The 18,725-nt window shown below is 39.5% G+C and overlaps 1 protein-coding gene across 1 annotated transcript; it reads left to right on the top strand.

Annotated features, from left to right (window-relative positions):
- Positions 1 to 12,113: 12,113 nt before the first annotated feature.
- On the top strand, positions 12,114 to 13,073 carry LOC117612832. The gene has a single exon (XM_034341474.1). The coding sequence runs from the start codon at positions 12,114 to 12,116 to the stop codon at positions 13,071 to 13,073; it is 960 nt and encodes a 319-aa protein (XP_034197365.1).
- The last annotated feature ends 5,652 nt before the right edge of the window (positions 13,074 to 18,725 follow it).

Below are 18,725 nucleotides of genomic sequence, written 5' to 3'. Positions count from 1 at the left end.
TACAAAGTAGGTATATTCCCTTTTATTCCGAACACCCAACTATAACTTTCAATATTAACATCTTTTGGGGTTCGTACTGTGGGTTAGTTCTTTCACATTCATTCTCATCTATAATGGAATTGCCTCATTCCATTTTGGCCAATGATATTGTCGACATTTAATAATTGAACGTGGTTCCAATCAACACAGCCCATTGATGATTTGAGTAGCTACTCCAAAACCAAAAATTGTCATTCATCAATTCATGATCCCACCATTCTCATGTGCATGCACATGCATCAATTATAAGCATTTCTTTGCCTTTGGGTACCCAAGCCACTTCAGGGAGCTTTTATTATGTGATAATGTGGATTATAACCTCCAATGGAGCGTTATTTTACAGTAGGGCATGGATAATCTCCATTTAGGGAGTTGGAACATTTAGAACCCATATATCTGTCATGCTGCAAGCATGCCACAGATTAATACATACATGTCAATTAATTTCTGGGACTTTAACCCATACAATTTGCTACTCATTAGGCGTGCACAATATCAATATTGACATGTCAAAGGATTGTCCTTTCGGGACTTCAATCCACATCATTTGCTACGCAACAAGCGTGCATCATATTGATCACTGCTATACCCATGTTATATTTTATGGGACTTTAATCTGTGCAGTGTATTATTAATGTATCCAACTTGCAATCTGTAAAATTTGCGTTAATAATTCATGGATACATACAAGCCATTCTTTTGGAACGGACTTATCTCCCCATTTGGTTACCTTTCAAGATAAAATATCAAACAAGTATATAAGCATAAAATAACACAAGTATTGCTTACATCCTTAGGTGGGAGAAACTTTTCTCAAGTATCATTCAAACTCGTATCGGCCCAGTAAATATAATGTAGTGCTTGATGATCTAGTTATATCCTGCAAAAGCAAAAATCACAATTCTTCTCTCTGTCAAAAACAAATAACCCTTAGAGTTAGGATCACTGCATGGATTCTTTCTTCGGATGTTCGTTCTAAAGAAATAAAATCCCTTATGAACAGAGAGTTATAAAAAGAAAGAAAATATACAAAAATTGTGATATTGATTGCAAGGTAAGGTAAGCAATCAGGTGAGGAAGCTGATGAGAGCAGACAACAAACTCTCATTTCTCCTAGTCTACAAGAACTTCAGGAGATTAGAGCATGTGGTCGCCTTCACAGTTCCCCGATGTAGTGAAAACGTGATCAGGGATAGTCTCGCTTCATGAATGGATAATCAGAGATAGTCTTGCTTCTTAAGCACATTGAGTGCTCACTGATATGGAAAACAAGTGGATATCGCATATCTAGATCTGCAAAGAAAATTTCGTTAGTAACACATTTATACACAAATAAGAGGAATAGATAGAACCAGTGAATTTCAAATTAGTCATAGCCATAGGAAAATTGCGAGATTCTCGGGGTGCTTTTGACAAAGTAGCTCCCTAACATCCGCAAAGCAAGATTGGCTTTGACGAAAATAATACTTGAAAACGCCGAAAGTGCCGACAGACATTATTAGAGGCCACGTGAAGTTTTTGAATCTGGGAAAGAAAAAGAGAATATGGGATCCGAGAAGATATTGGGATCCTGAAAAATTTGCTTATACAAAACTTGATTGGAGCAACTGCGTTTCAACTCAACTTCCTTCATTTTCTGAAACTTTAGTTTTTCTAAGACTTTCTTCGAAACCTTCTTAAAATGGCTTCCTCTTCTTCCTGCCCAAATTATTTCAATTTAAATGATGCTCCCACAACAACCAGTGACGCCAAAGTTTGGCGTCCATCCTTTGTATCCCAAAATCGTCATGTCACAGTTAATGATTCTGTGATGATGAATGATGCTACTGCTGTTATAGTAGCTAGGAATTTCATTACTCCAATGGATGAAATACTGTTAACAGGAAGGTCTGAGGAAGAGGCTATTGATGACTCAATGGCTTCTAGCATTCAGAGTGCTGCTTCTGTTTCTAACATGGCTGATCATTTGCGTGCCAGAGCAAACGAGGTTCAGAAGCTAACAACTGAAAATTCGTCTCTTCAAAGAATGCTTCATGAGTCTCAACAGGAGGTTGAGAAACTTAAAGGAAAGAATAATGCCTTGTTGAAACTGGTGAGTTCGTACTCCGTTGATACACTGAGAAGGCTAGACATGCTGCAGGTCTCCAATGAAAGAATTTTGGGAGACCACGAGAGGCTTATGGCTAACCTTAAGAGGCGCCGTCCTCTTCCTTCAGAGGCTTCCAGAACATAATGTAATTTTATAGATTTTACAGGGCCTGCACCTTCATTGCAAGTGGAAAAAATCTATCTGTTGTATGCTCCTTTCCTGTTATAATAATTGCGTACGTTCTTAAACTTGCACATGTGGTTTTTACGTCTTTTCAAAATGACGGTTTGGAACCTTGTGCCTTATAGGTTCAAATAACCACATCGACTCTCCCAAATTTCATATTTCAACGCATGTGAGCCCATAACTTCTGGCCCGGGCTAAACACAAACTCAAAATTTATTCGCCCTTTTCAAATGGACATGAAATATGGATTGAGTAAAAGCCACGCTAATATCGCAATATAGTAGTGAAGAGCATTAACTACTATATACCCACAACTTCAAGTTCAGGATCTCTCATATATTTGGGTCCATGGGCTTCCGGTCCAGATATAACAAAATATGTGGGGAGCCTCAATTCATCATTTGAGGTTTATACTGATATTATCCATTTCACGGTGTATTCTGAACAACCGGAATTCACAAAATATATTTCTTCCTTGAGGTGTCGATTATAACAGAATCGAACTTTATTAAATTAATCATTCTTTTATGCCAAAGAAATATGTGGCGTACCACAATTTGCAATAATACCTCAAGGGTTGTCCATTTAATTGTTGGAACTTCAGGTTCTCAACACAGTTAGATTTTGAACCTCAAGCCAAAATCACATATTCTCATGGTATGGACATTTTTACAATTTTCTGTACATATTTCGGGACTTCAAGCCCTAACATAATTGTCCATATTTTGAGGAACTTCTGGCATCTCATTTAATTGCTCATCCATGAGTTTAAGGAGTTGCTGGTTCCCTTTTGTATATAGTGACGGTTTACCCAAAATGGTTAATATTCATGTATACGTCACTATTCATATATCCGGTACTATTCATCAAGTCATGAATACGTATCTATTCATGTGTACAGTACATTTGCCAGTACAGTTATTATCCATGTGTACAGCACTATTAACCAATACGGTACTTTTACATTATTAAGGAACCCCAGGTCCTTATTTACATGTCAGGATCAAGGACCCTCAAGTCCAATCACATGTTTACAAATATAGTACCGGAGAGACTGCCAGCTCTCATATCAATATCATCATCAAGGATCTTCAAGTCCTGATGTAATTATATGATGAGGATCAAGAAACTTCTGGTCCTGATCCGTATACTAAAAAAAAACACTCATCATACCACACAATTAATCCATAAAATAAAATGCTTATAAATATATTACTGGTATGGACGATAAACCCGTACCATACTTTAAATAAATGTAAATGTGCAGTAAAATAAATTCATAAAGTATGAGGGTTAATTCCACATCATACTTTAAGTAAAATTAAATTTGCGATAAAGTAAACGTGCTTGTATGGGCACTAATTCTGCTCCATACATTTAAATAAAAATAAAGGCATGGACGATAAACCCGCGCCACCCTTTTAAATAGATACTGTTGTATGGGCAATAATTCTGCTCCATACATAAAAATAAAGGCGTGGACGATAAACCCGCGCCACCCTTTTAAATATATACTGTTGTATGGGTAATAAACCTACAATATACAGTAAATAAAATAAATGTGGAGATAAAACCACCACCAAAAATATAAGAGGGTGAAACCTTCCATAGAATTACTATATAAATAGATTATATAGAGTATATAATAGGCAAGCGAAGGAAACTAGTGCATGATAGATAAATATCACGCTTGCTCTACCTTTCCACTTGTAACCAGCACACCTGTACTAATATTGGTGTTAAATAGTGTAGGATAATAATGAAATAATTGAAAGAATAAGGAGGCAGAGAGCTTTGCTTTAGCAATTCCCTGAGAAAGCTGTGTGGACGAGAACAAAAGGTACCAATAATCTTCAGCACCCAAAGCTGTGCTGACAGGATCCGACCCAATTTTCGCTTTGGAAACCGAGCCGAATTCTGTGCATGTCCGACACTTGGCGAATGTCGGGCACGAATGACCTTTTTACCCTTTCCTTTTTCAATTTCTTTTTAAAATTTTCTCCCGACTTCTGCCGAAAATTCGGCAGAGTCTTCCCTGTATTTTGACCAAACCCAAAGTCTTCCACCTGTCAAACAGTCTCAAACAACCTACCAACTGCCAGACTAACTCAACAAACAGATCTTAACTCCAGTTTCTCATGTTCAACAAGATATCAGAGCCTTATATACAAAATTACAGAACTAAGAAAGTTAAAACGAGGTCCTACGCTTCGGTGGTGGGACGAGAGCTAAGATGATGGCCCGGGTGGTTTCCTTCCTTCTTCTACGGCCTGGAGGCGAAAAACAAGTTAAAATTGTGAGTGGACCAAAAATAATGTTCGTGAAAACATTTGAGAACATAGTAACCCCCGTTTGAAAAACATAGGGACATAAAAGCTACTATTTGATCATAATCAAACTCGAGATAATCATTTAAACATAGATAAACGTAACTATAGAAATGTTCACATACTAAACAAAGATATAACAGTATAACACATGTGGAGTATCGAAGATACTGATATAAATGAATGAAATAATAGCTGCATTAAAAAGTTTTAAAAAGAATCCTTAAAAAAACAGCCACCTACTTGTACCCAGTGATAACCGTCAATTTCCTGGCAGGTCTCGGGCGTCACACAGGCTACCCGAGCCATAAACTGGCAAAATCAGGGAACTATGATCAGCCTGATCCGCCGGCAGGTCCTCGATGACACCAAGTCAGCTCGAGTCGCTCAGGCAGGACACAGGGGACCGTAGTCAGCCTGACCCGCAATCCTGGCAGGTTTCGGGGACACAGAGTCAGCCGAGCCACAATCCTGGCAAGTCTTGGGACACCAAGTCTGCCGAGCCTCAAATCCTGGCACTCACGGTTCGAGCGTCCCCGAAACTCGTGAGGCAAGTCAAGTGCACTGACTGACTGAAATTGGACCGGACGTCCGTCGACATCAGTCCAACTCTGGGTAATCACCAAATAGAGAGTGGGTACATGGTGGTCTAAATAACTATCTCTGATAAGATCTGATACCCTCTGTACTCTGATAAATCTGAGCTAAACTACTATTTTGGCTCAAAAATCTCAAATCTGTTGCTGGACTAATTTTTATGAAAATAAAGATGTTTTCACAATAAAATTTATGCTATAACACTTATTCAAGATCAAATATAAAATATAATTATAAAAATCTTTTTAAGAAAGAAAAGTCCACTCACAGCTGGTCCGAGCTGGCTGGACCCTTCGAAGGTCCCTCCTGAGGGTTAGCTGGACTCCTGGTGCCTGCTTATCCAAAAATAATAAATTAATAAACTACTGGATAAATAGAATTTAAATTAAACACCCTGCCCCCGGCTCCTAGAATACGTGCATTTCATTTCAAGTTACTCCTATGCCCACATTAAGCCTTTCAAACACTTGGACCCGCTTTGGAAGGTCCGACGCTCAGCTAAGCGATAAACTGTTAGATCGGCCGACCCGGGACCCGTGGGGTCCACGATGTCCGATGGCCAATCTGAGCTTCCCTGAAGGTTTCTCATAGAGAGGGAACCATGTTCTGCGAATTTGGTCCGAAACGGACGGTCGAATTAGCTAAAATCGCGTTACCGCTTAAAACCCAAACCCTAACCCCAGGGTTCGCAATTCCGGAGTATCCGGGACTCCGATTCGCAATCCGTCAAATCCTACGTGGTCCTGAAATCACGTAGACCGACATATCCAAAATTTAGCGCGATCGAACGATTTAACGATACTGCACCCACGGATCGCGCCATATGAAAAATCCGTTCGGGGCTCAAACGGACTCCAAATCGAGATCCGCGAAATCCTACGCGCTCGTGACGGCACGACGACCTCAAAACTGCCCAGAAACAAGCCACCACCCTCGCCCACGCGCCGCCACACACGCGGGCAGATCGGGTGTCCAAAGCGAGTAGGGTGCGTCGAAAAATCTTGGAACCGAGACTCCAAACTCCTATCCTAGGTAAAACACCCCATTTGGAGTCACTTTTGTTCTTGGACAACCCCCAAAAAGTGGCCGGAAATGGCCGATCACGGCGGCCGATTTTCAAGTTACAAATCGAGTGATCTAGAGATGAAATTGATCAAAACCCAGCCAACCATCAGTTAGAGCATGAAAAATAGGTGAAAATCCATACCTCACTCGAAAGATTTGGTGAAGAAACGAGAGAGATATTCAAACTGGAAGTTTGAACACGTCCGTCGGCAAGAATGGCCGATTCCGGCCAGAATCCGGCATGCCTGTGGCTGGGGTTGGTTGGGAAAGGTCGGCGGGCGAGCGGCGGTTCGACTGGTACCGGTGCCGGAGATCGAGCTGGCCGGTGGTGGCGACGGGAGCGGCTGGAAGGAGGGAGGGTTGCGCGCTGTGCAATCGGGAGAGAGGAGAGAGAAATGACGGGGGAGAGGAGAGAGAAGGGATAAAAAATCTGACTTTTAACCAAATTACCATTTTGCCCTTCGCGGTATTTTTCTCGTAATTTCTTCGTTAGAACTCCGATTCGGGTCTACTCCGTGTCTACGGACTCGTTTCGCCGTGCTCTATGCAACGGCGCAAGCGAAATTCTCAAATTCTTTTCCGATCAAAAAGTTAAATTTTCTCCCATTAAAATATGCGAGGGCAAAATCGTCTTTTGGCTTGAATAAAGAAATCTTAAAATTTTAGATATTTTGGTTTGGGTTCTTACATGTGCCCCCTTTCAGTGTTGTTTTTTTTTTTTTTTTTTTTTTTGGGACCAATTTTGCAATCAAAGCCCAAGCAAAGCCACCCGCATCTTCTTTTTCCCGTCAGTACTACTTGTTGTCATTCATGAACTTTGCAGAGGCCAAGGCGCTGGAAATGATGGAGCAAGAAGGGCTTCAATTGCATAATTTCTCTCTCTAGTAAAGTGGGTTGCTGTAGTAGTGGGTTTTGGACTATTTGGAGCTCTGCATGGGTAGCCTTGATCGAAGTGATGCCAAAAGAGCTTGGCCAGCAAAGCTTCCATTATCGGGGCTGGAAGTGTTAGAGAGAGAGAAACAAAGATCTGAGACAGTGGGAACAAAGCTTCACAGAAGCTATATTGATACACAGAAGAGTATGAGCAACTCAACCAAACCCAAGAAAGGAAACAATGGAGCAGATTACTTTGATCGAATATCCCAGCTGGTATTTTAGAGATATTCGTGCTGATAACGTGTTATAAATCTAGAGGAAATTGTAGAGAGGGAATTGAGATATAGAGAAAGTATAGAAACTGATCTCTTCATTGAATGTTTGTTCTCAGTCAATTACAATGAAGGGAGGAAGTCCACTTATAGGCAAAGTTTCTTGGCTTCCCATGAATGTGTAATGATGCCTTCCCACAGTGCTTTCATCATGACGTTCTTCAATCAATTAGGTAGTGGGCTCTACCATTTTGGGATCCATCCTTGACTTTACAACAATATATACTATTGAGCACAAATCTCTATAAGTGTGTCCAACAGTTATTTAGCATATTAATAATTTTTTTAAAAATTTAGCATTCCGACAAAAAAAATTTTTTTTTTTTAAAAAAAATATATATATACACACGAAAGGCACAAAAAATCAGGATTTTATGCTCTTTATATAGCACAAATTGGTTTGAAATTGGAAATTATGTACATTTAAGCATTTTATATAGACTATAATATGCGTGCAAAACAAATTGTTTAGGCACGAATGATATAAATGTGGCCTATATATCCAGCTTCTTGGTTTATGGGACATGATGTGAAGTAAATAGACACAATTTTTCGTATTCGTGTTTTATAAGCAACCTAAGGCCTTCTTCAACCCATAAGGGGCTAAACCCGAATTTTACCCCTCCAAAAAGTAACTATTTGGATTTTGACCGGACTCAAATTGTTTTTTCTCCCAACACTCCGAACTCAAATTTTAAGTCTGCAACTTTATTAAATTGTTTAAGAATGGTTTAGGTCTAATATATTTTTTTTAAAAAAAATTTTTCTTCCTTGATCTTTTTAAATAACGTCATAATTTAATTTTTTGAACAATTTGACCTAAAAAAAATTTGAAATTCCATAAATTTAATTTTATTCCAAAAGTATGAGAATGAAGAAGATGATGTGCTCGAAATGATATCAAAAGTATGAGAATGGAAGAGATTTATGAAATTGACAAAGGAAAAATAAATTGAGAAATATAAAAAATATTTTTGGTAGATTAATTGAGAAATGGGTCAGTATTTATAGAGTTTAGAGTGAGCTTTGGGATTGGATCTGATTCGGATTAATTTAAAATATTATTTTGACCGTTGAATTTAAATTTCAGTTGTTGGATATTTTTTTTTACCATTAAAATAGCATAGATTTAATCCCCATGGTTGATTTAAGTTATATGTACATACAAAAAAAAAAAACAAAAAAACAAAAAAACAAACAGCAAGATTATTCAAATGTTGCCGTTTGATTCCAACGGCAACTCCATGAGACAACGACAACTGGCGCAAAGAGAAAACGAAAAGCAAGCTGCAAATTTGGAGGTGGGCCCCACGTTAGAATCTTTGCACATCAGGTGGGCTCCGCAAAAGGATTTGGGTCTAGGCTAAATGTGGACTGGTATTTGGGTCCAAATTTGAGTTTTCCTAAATTTTTGGTCATTCATTTTCTTGGGTTGGAAGAGCTTTTGAGGGATATTTTGAATTTAGGTCCTTGGGTTGTAAATGGCCTAAAGAGACACAATTGCAATATTTGTGCCTTATAAGCATCATACTTTGGAATGTATGCAGTACAAAAGGCACAAAAATTTAGTATCTGTGCTTTATATAGGTCATGAGACTTTAAAAAATAAAAGTACATATATATATATATAACACTATTAGGCACAAAAGTTGTCTTTTTGTGCTCTCTATAGGCCACGAAAGTTGCGCGTAAATTAATTAAGCAAAATAATTTTCTTCTTCTGTTCAAGTTGGGCATGAAACCATTGTGTTTTTTTTCTGTATATGACACAAATATTACATATATGTGTCCAATATGATTCAAAATGATATGACCCTCTTTTTTGTGGCTTTCGGATCGTGATTTTTTCCCAATTTTTTAGTAGTGTGGATAGGGAAATTTTTATGTGCTGCCAGAGAAATACTCTTGTTGCAGCATCAGGTCGTTTTATTGGTGTGTTTGGGCTTGCAGCCCTAGAAATGCGATCAAAGTTATCAAGCTAGCTACTACATGTCGTTTCAATCTCTTGTCATGACCATGTTTGGACTGGAATCAAGTTCGTTTTGTCATGACCATGTTGACAATGGAATTGTGAATGGTTATTGTTGAAGAAAAAAGTGAAGGGGAATATGCTGATATAATCACTTTTCACAAGTGGTATTCTGAAATAATCAGGTTACAAATTGTGTTCTGATATAATCACTTGTGAACGTGAAATGACCAAACTGCCCTCCATATAAAAGCACATGTATCAACCCGTTATTGGCCTTTTCTGAAAGGGAACTTGTCTGAACTCAGCTCAACTCTCTCTCCTCTGTGTTGGAAGGTTGGCAAAAATTGGGGGAACGCCAGGTTGCGAGACATGTTCCCACTGAGCAATCCAGTTCGCAACCCATCCATCGTCCTAACCCAGATGTCCTCAAACTTGGGACCCTAGTTTGGGCGCAGTGAAGCCGGAAGGCACGGCCTCCATTGTTGACCTCCAGATCGAGCTGACTGCTGCGATTCCACAGAGAAGGGAAAGTGGCGACTTCCGGTGTCGTTGTGAACGGATGTGAGTTGTGATATTGGTTTGGTAGTGTATGTGTATTATGAAATCGTTCAGCCCCTTTTCACCACAGAGGGCATAAAAGCTTAAATTTTCAGTTTGCACTTGTTGTGATATGTTGAAATTCATAGTTTGTGATATTATCTGCAGTGGGAGCTGTCTGGTGAACTTGAATTTTGTTTAAAATTGACCGAATGCGTGTATAATGTAGTGCAATGTGTTTGATAATGGTGAAAATAACAGCACACAGAAAAATCATATGTTAACTTTGTCTGGCCTAAAAATTTGTAAATACGGCTAGTGTTAGGCTCAATTTAGATGCTAATGTGGGGAATTTATTGGCATTCTGGGTTTGTTTTGGTAAGAAGTATAGTTTGTGTGTTTTGGTTTCGAATTTGGTAATTGAGCTTGTACTACATTATATGCTTTCTATCACAACCTGATCCTTTTGTTGAAGGTGTTTACATTTGTGCAAAAGACTTGGAGGGTTAGAGGGTTCATATTTCTGCCATTGTATGTGTATGTTAGTTTGTTAATAACTTGGAACCCACAGATATGTACAAAATCAGATAAAAAACAAAAAGGAATAAAAGTTAATTGTTGAAGCAGCTACAATTTGAGTTTGAAGATTTGAGGATTTAGAAGATGATATGTGTAGTGGAATGATTGTTGTGCATGTTTTTATTCATCTATTTTGTATTTTTTAGTGTTATGAATCGGTGTAGTAATTATTTATGTTTTTTTGCAGAAATGGATACAGTTGGAATTTTGGTATGCTACAATGGAAGTTGGGTTAAGAAGGATAACATTGAGAGTTATGAAGGTGGGGAGGCTAAAGGCATAATAGTGTCACGGAACGTAATGTTTTCCGAACTTGTTGAACGCATTTATAAGATCATGGATGCAGAGCCCACGAAATATAGTGTCACATTGAAGTATTCAGTTCCTGTATCCGCATCTGTCAGTGAGCACATAAGGGTTGAAGACAATGATGATGTTCAATATTTTCTCAAGTACAACACAGATGTTATGGCCTCTAAAGTAACCCCTTTAGTAGCAAGCTTGAAAAATATCGAAGGTCATGGTATTGAAGGGTGCAATGGCATTGTAAGCGTGGAGAGTAGCAATGCTCCTGCTACCTTTGTTGTGGAACGAAGAAATGTGGCAATTTCGCACAATGAAACTGAAAATGGTGGGAATGGTTTTAATTGGAGTGATTGGGTTGAAGAAGTTCATTTTGAAAGCGGTGAAAACATAGTTGCTGATTTGAATCAACCTAGCAATGAAGAGGAACCGTACTCTGCACCAATTGTGCATCCTCATGAGGACAGCAGTGCGGAGCCCTCCACTGTGCAGTGTAGACAGGTGCAATCTGAACCTCCCCGGCAATCAAGTTCGAGTGAAATGCATACAATTCGGGTTGATTAGAAGCATGGTGAGAGTGTGGAATATATTGGTTATGGTGGAGGACTTTCGTGCATAAATTGGGAAGCAAATTTGAAGGTTGGCCGAGTTTATCCAAATAAGATTGCCCTTTTAAAAACCATCAGTTTAGCAGCAATTAGAGGCCACTTTCGGTTCAGAACAGTCCAATCTGGGAAGCGTCGGTTTTGTGTTCGTTGTTGGCAGGTGCCTTGCCCTTGGAAACTTCGGGCATATAAAGTTGGATTACATGAGTTTAAGGTTGTTAAATACGATCCACTTCATGAATGTGATCTGAGGTTTGTAAGTAGTCACCATCCTCAAGCTACGGCCGAATTGGTGTCTGACTGTGTTAAATGGAGATTTCAGGATTCGCACAGCATTTATACTGCAGCTGATATAAAGACAGATGTGAAAAAAAAAAAAATTTGGTGTCAGCATAAGCTACTCTACAGCTTGGAGAAGCCGAGAGTTAGCTTTCAAAACAATGAGAGGGTCTGCAGAAGAGTCGTATTCCCTTCTCCCTTCCTATTGTTATGAGTTGGAGCGTACAAATCCGGGAACTTTGACATACATTCAGACTGATGCAGCCGACCACTTCTTATATTTTTTTTATGTCAATTGGTGCATGCATACGAGGATTTAAGTCGTCAATGCGGCCCGTGATTGCTGTTGATGCTACCCATTTGAAGTGCAAGTATAAAGGTGTTTTGTTTGTTGCGACCGCATTTGATGGAAATCGCAACATATATCCTGTTGCCTTTGGGATTGGAGATTTGGAGACCGATGCAGCATGGGAGTGGTTTTTGAGAAAATTACATTGTGCAATTGGTGATTGCTCGAATCTTGTTGTCATATCTGATCGCAATGTTAGCATACAACATGGGTTGCGTGGAGTTTTTCCTGGGGCAAGCCATGGTATTTGCTTTTATCACTTGAAGGGCAATATGAAAGCCTCATTTCACTTGAAGCAACGGGATCCGATATTGGGGTATTTTATAAGGGCAGCGAAGTCTTATCGTCTAGCGGAGTTCAATCGTCACTTCTCGATGATAAACAATGAGCGAGTGCGAAATTATCTACTACGTGCAGGCGTTGAGAAGTGGTCACGGGCCCACTGTGATGGACGACGCTATAATGTGATGACAACGAATATTGTGGAGTCCATTAATTCAGTTCTTCGTTTTGCAAGGATGCTTCCGGTCCTACACTTGATCGATGAAATCACAAATTTACTTCTCACTTGGTTTAGTCAACGTCGAGATTTAGCAATGAAATGTCATTCTACATTGTGCCCTGATTTGGGTGAACAGAAGTTAAGGAAGAGGTTAGACGCTGCGTCAAGGATGAATGTGGTCAAAATCAATGATGTTGAGTATAATGTTCTCGATGGTGATTTGAACGGTCTGGTGCACTTGGCAAACCGTAGTTGTACGTGCAGGAAGTTTGACTTGGAGCAACTCCCGTGCAAGCATGCTATTGCGGTATGTCGGCACTTGAATTTGAACCCCTACTCCTTTGCCTCTTCTTATTATACACGAGCTACATGGGCAGCTGCATATGCTGAATCTATTTATCCTGTACCACCTAAAGGCACATGGGTTATTCCCTAACATTTGAACAATGTCAAAATCCTTCCTCCTGTTTGTAAGGTTATGCCGGGCCGTCGCAAAATGCAAAGAGTACCTTCCAAAGGAGAGGACTCCCAGCAAAAAAAATGCTCAAGGTGTGGTGTGAAGGGCCACTACCGAAATACATGCAAACAATCTGTCCCTCTCAAGAACTGAAGTGTCTAATTGCGTTCAACAAAAGTTGTTCAGTTTGTACCTCACTTGTCATCAACTGTGAAGTTCATGAATAGGTTCGGTGATGCTGCAGGGATGGAAGTCCGTCAATTAAACGGTCATGTGAAGCATATGGAACAAGGTAACAAGTTCCTTGCAATGAGAGCCTATTATTAGTAGCAATTTGTGAACATACAGTTCCACCTGTTTTATTGAAACCAGCTGTTATTTAACACTGTTCCACTGGCCAATGTGTCTTACAGATTAGCATTTCTATTCGTTTGTGATGTACCTTTTATTTTCATTTAAATTGTATTCGATTTGGTGTTGTGAAATGTGATTGTAGTCACGTTGGCATCACTTGGTTTCCTTTCCTACACAACGTTATGTCCTGTCTTTATATGCACCGTATTGGTATTGTATCGTACCTTTGTTGCCATCGTATTGGTATTGTATTGTACCTTTGTTGCCATCGTATTGGTATTGTATTGTACCTTTGTTGCCATCGTATTGGTATTGTATTGTACCTTTGTTGCACGGCTATTGGTAGTGTAATGAAAACGGTTTCTGTCCCAAATGAAAGGGCCTAGAAGGCTAACTAAAATGTAATCTCGTACATAAAACTCCTTCAAATGCAAATGTTACGCAATTACTGGGAGCGTCATTGTACTTCATGATTTCTCATTGTTCTGATTGCCATAGACCAAACTATATATAGTTTTTGGGAAACTATCCATGCAGCTACACATGGTGAACACATCACTACTATCGTTATATGGACTTTTCAAATAGTTAATTATTCACTTCAAGTCACACACACAGAGGAACAAACCCTTCCCCATTGGTGTGTGATTAGTGCCTATGGACTCTGGTACTATAACTCTTCCAATCCAACCTGTTNACTATCCATGCAGGTACACATGGTGAACATCCTGCACTACTATCGTTATATGGACTTTTCAAATAGTTAATTATTCACTTCAAGTCACACACACAGAGGAACAAACCCTTCCCCATTTGTGTGTGATTAGTGCCTATGGACTCTGGTACCTATAACTCTTCCAATCCAACCTGTTTTGCAAAATAACAAAGTCAGTTATTAGTGTTCTATATTGTTGGGCACAGTGTCCGTGGTTTGTATCCAATTGCCTTAAGGTATCAATACATGTCCCATATATCCATGGATATTCCGCGCGTCATAACCATCGATCTGTCCGAAACACTCCATATACACGACCATTGCTAGAGTCACTGTTTTTAAGTAATCAGATGTAGAGGCTATAATATGAGGTGTATTTCCATAAAGCAGCAATAAAACCGTACTATAAGCACAATACGATTACAATATGTGTCAATAATTATACAATACAAACACAATATACACCCGTTATGCTTCTAATATGAGGCAAATAAACGTTTCATAAGCACACCTCCACGTTACAGTACTTCATATGTATACAAACTAAGTAATTTCCCACTCAACGGTGAGAATAAGAGGAAGGCGTAAACAAGGCACCACATTCATACAAAAGCCACCAAATACATACAAAATGATTCCACCGGTACGTACCCTGACCCAGCTACAGAAACCCTTCCACAAAATCACCATGTTTACAGGTCCATGAATAGATCCAATTCTTTGGTCTTCTTCCTCGCTGCATGCACAAGGATATGATCAGCCATTCCCTAGCCACCCTTATTCAGCACCTGCCACACACCACCAACATCTATTTCGCTCCAATTGTAGTCTGGTGACACGACGGAAGCATAATCCCGGAACATCTCGAACCCATTGTTAAAACATTCAACCAGTTCATGGTTAAATTCTTCAGATTAAGTGAATTTTTGGACAGCATCTTTCTTTGTTTCTTCCAATTGTAACGTCAACGAGGCTAACTTCGCGCTTCGACTTTGGGCTTTCATTGTTTGCTTAACTTCTCTAGCAAATGCTTTTTTCAGCTTGTTCGTCAAGTTGCCCATCACCTGGCCATGAATATCGCATTTGGTTTCCCACCAATCCGTTGCCGTACACAAATATTGGAGGTGATGCTTCACTTCAGCTATTTTCTTTAGCGGATCAATGTTGTCTGCCTCACTTCCGGATGGCGTGGGATCGTTATTTGGAGTCCCAGGTGGAGATGGGAAAGGGACATGCCATGGCTGGTCTCCTGGGTAACTAACAACCTCGTTTGGAGGGATTACGTCTGACATCTTCAACATCAAATGGGGATAACGCACACATGCACCCTGAAAAACAGGTAACGTTACAAAATCAATCTGGAGCTTCCTTTTCGTTACCAACAATAGGGTGAGATTTAGTACAGCTTTCGTGTATGATATATATATGGAATTGAATGAGTAGGTTAGACCCTCTTATATAGAAGGAGTTGTCTGTTTTATATTGCTTTCAATGACTACATTACAAAATCAATCTTCAGTCATTACTCCTTTGTGTCACTGACAGCATTGTCAAATGCCCATTACAGTCGGACCAAATACGAAAATACACACCTGTCAACGTCAGGTGGGATGAATCTACCTACAAATACTTTCATGGTCCATTTTTGTAATTGGCCAATTACTTGTCAAATTACCGTACTCATATATTTGGGACAATTTGTAGTTTTGGTACAGGAGGGAAATTGGGGGAAGAGGACAAAAGGAATAAATTGCAAATTCAACATGGGTCCCATACAACAACCACCAACCAATGGTAAAGAATAGTTCTATACAGCTGTTATTATGCACAGGCCAAGTCAAATGTGTTGCCCAACAACTCCCGCCAATAACTCCCGCCTAAAATTGGACCCAATAACTGCCGCCTCTTCATGACAGTCATTTACTCCTGGTCATTAATACCTCCCACTATTTAATTGTAACCCAGCTGCATCCACCCAACTTTTCCATCACAGTTACTCCGTCAACCCCCCCCTGCCTGCGCAGCTATTTCACCTACATCACAATGAATGGCAGTTTGGTGAAACTAATGGCCACACCAACCCACGGTAAATACCCAACACCCATGGACCCCAACCCCACACCAAACCCAACCCTTGCCATTACTGAAGGAGGGGACACTGAAACACCTGCCAAAGCAGCAACAGAAGACACTGAAGACTGGGTCCATGGACTGCAGCAATGTCGAGCCAATACCATGTTCTGGAAATATCTCCATGCAGAAATAGTTAGCAAAATTAAAGAGGGCCAAGCTAGGTGGGGTGTCATAAAAAAGCGCACAATTCGGGCACGTTATCAAGCCCGGATGCATCTCCTATATATGAAGGCTGTCAGAGCTAGAATTGAAAATGCCCCTGCCAGTGCAATTATTGCATTCAAAGAATCAGACGAAATGGCTCAGCTGAAGCAACAACAACTGGAATCCGGCTTCGAACTATTTAGGAAGTTTGCACAAATTGTGGATGAAGAAGGAAAGTGGGACATCACTGTGGGAGGGGTCATGAACTTAATGGGTCGCGGTCGCCGCATTTGACGGGTATGCAACGCGAAATTGGGCCACAGCGAGAGGGTTTGCCTTGTAATATTACCATGGCTACTATTGGGGACAAACCCAGTACAGTGGACTTTTTGGCGTGGCCTCTTTTTGTAATATATACGTATGAGGTGCCCTTTTTTTTTTGTTTCGGATGTTTTCTGTTGGGGGAAGGGGGCCTCGTTGGTACATATGTTTATTGTAAGCTGCAGGTGCCGTCTTTGTTAACATTGTATTCTGTAAGTTCGAGGTCACCTCTTTGTACATTTTGTCTTCTGTTTTCTTGGTAGGAATGGTCATTTATTTGTTGTTTTCCAAATGTAATAGGACTCCTGGTCATCTACAGTTGGCAGGTTAAAGTTGGTTAGGTTAAGGATGTAATGGAACAGGTTTTGTGAAGGCATAGATGGTCGTTTTCTATTGTGGTTTCATCTTGGTTTGAAAAGGCAAACACAAACGGCATACGCAATAACCCCAGGGTCAGGTATTTTGGTATCAAGTCTTATGCAGCCTCAATCGTCAGACCATTTTTTCCAGGTTAACATGATAAATAACAAAATATTAGACGGTGAGGGACCTCCCAAAACTACAACTCAATGACGTCAAACAATAGATTATTGGGAAATAGCCCAAAAAGCCACAATTTTTGAAACTATGGCTGCATGAAGATTAGTCCAAAACATGGTATTGCGTTGACATTGCTATATGCCATGGACCAAGTCTGCAGGGAGTGAATTCGGTGACTTGGCTTCTGTTTCAGTCTCCCCTCCTTCAGTAATTGAAATCGTTGTGTTTGGGGTGAGGTTATGGTCCATGGTCTTTGATTTTTATTGTTGGCTCGTGTACAACTTAATTGGAAGAACAGGGGACTAAATGCGATGTGAGTTAAATATGTGGGGAAGGTAGTGGCTGTAAGCAGCAATTAATGTGATGGAAGTTTTCATTTCAAACAGGTGGGTTGATTAATATACCTGCAAATTTTAATGACCAAACCAGTAAGTGAGAGAGTTATTGGCGGGAGGGATTAGGAGGAGTAATTGGCGGGAGGGTTAGGCGGGATAGTATTGGGCGGGATAGTATGGGCGTGAGTTATTACCCAGGTTGACTTTATGCCTTTTTGTAATATATGGAACAGTTGGACGTTCCCAACTTGGTCATTTTCCCATTATGTCATTGAAATAAGGGAGTTGCCTATTTGCCAAATTCACCAACTCATTCGAATTGACCAATAATGGTTATTGTCTTATTTCTCATTTCACCAATCTCAATTAGTTTCCATTTTGCCATTTTTCATATTTTCCTATTTTCCATGTGTCATCCAAGTTTCCTATTTTTCAATTTTTCAATATTTCATTATTTTGTCCTATTCCCTATTTTCGTATTGTGCAATTTCCCAAGTTTCCTTTTGTTCTATTTCCAGTTTTCCAATTTTTCAATGTTCCCATTTCCCCCCATTATGTACTTAAAAAAAGTTGCCTACTTTGCCTAATTCAGACAGTAATTAAAATTGTCCAATATGGTAATTGTCTTATTTCCCATTTCCACAATTTCAATTTGTTTACATTTTTCTGATTTTCCATGTGTCCCTGTTACCTATTTCCAATTTTCAAATTTTAAGTTTGTGTCCAATTATCCAAAGTTTTTTTTTCCAATTCGACTATTTTCTAAGTTTCCTTCTTTTTTCTATTTCAAATTTTTCATTGCGGTAACTGTCCTTTTGTTCAATTTCCACTTTTGCTATTTTCCAAGTTGCCTTATTTCCTATTCGAGTTCATTTATCCAGTTCTCCAATATTCCAATATTCCAAATTTCCAATATTCCAAATTTCCAATTTTCAATTTTGAATTTCCCAATTTGCTTATTTGCCTACTTTCCAAGTGTCCTTTTTTCTGATTTTTCGAATTTTCATATTGTCATGTTTTCAGAGTTTCCTTTATTTCTTATTTCCTATTTCCTATTTTCCTATTTTCCTATTTTCCAAGTTTCCTTTT

The sequence above is a fragment of the Prunus dulcis genome, unplaced genomic scaffold (genome assembly GCF_902201215.1).
Source record: "Prunus dulcis unplaced genomic scaffold, ALMONDv2, whole genome shotgun sequence".
NCBI lineage: Eukaryota > Viridiplantae > Streptophyta > Magnoliopsida > Rosales > Rosaceae > Prunus > Prunus dulcis.
This window is presented reverse-complemented; position numbering and strand designations above follow the sequence as displayed.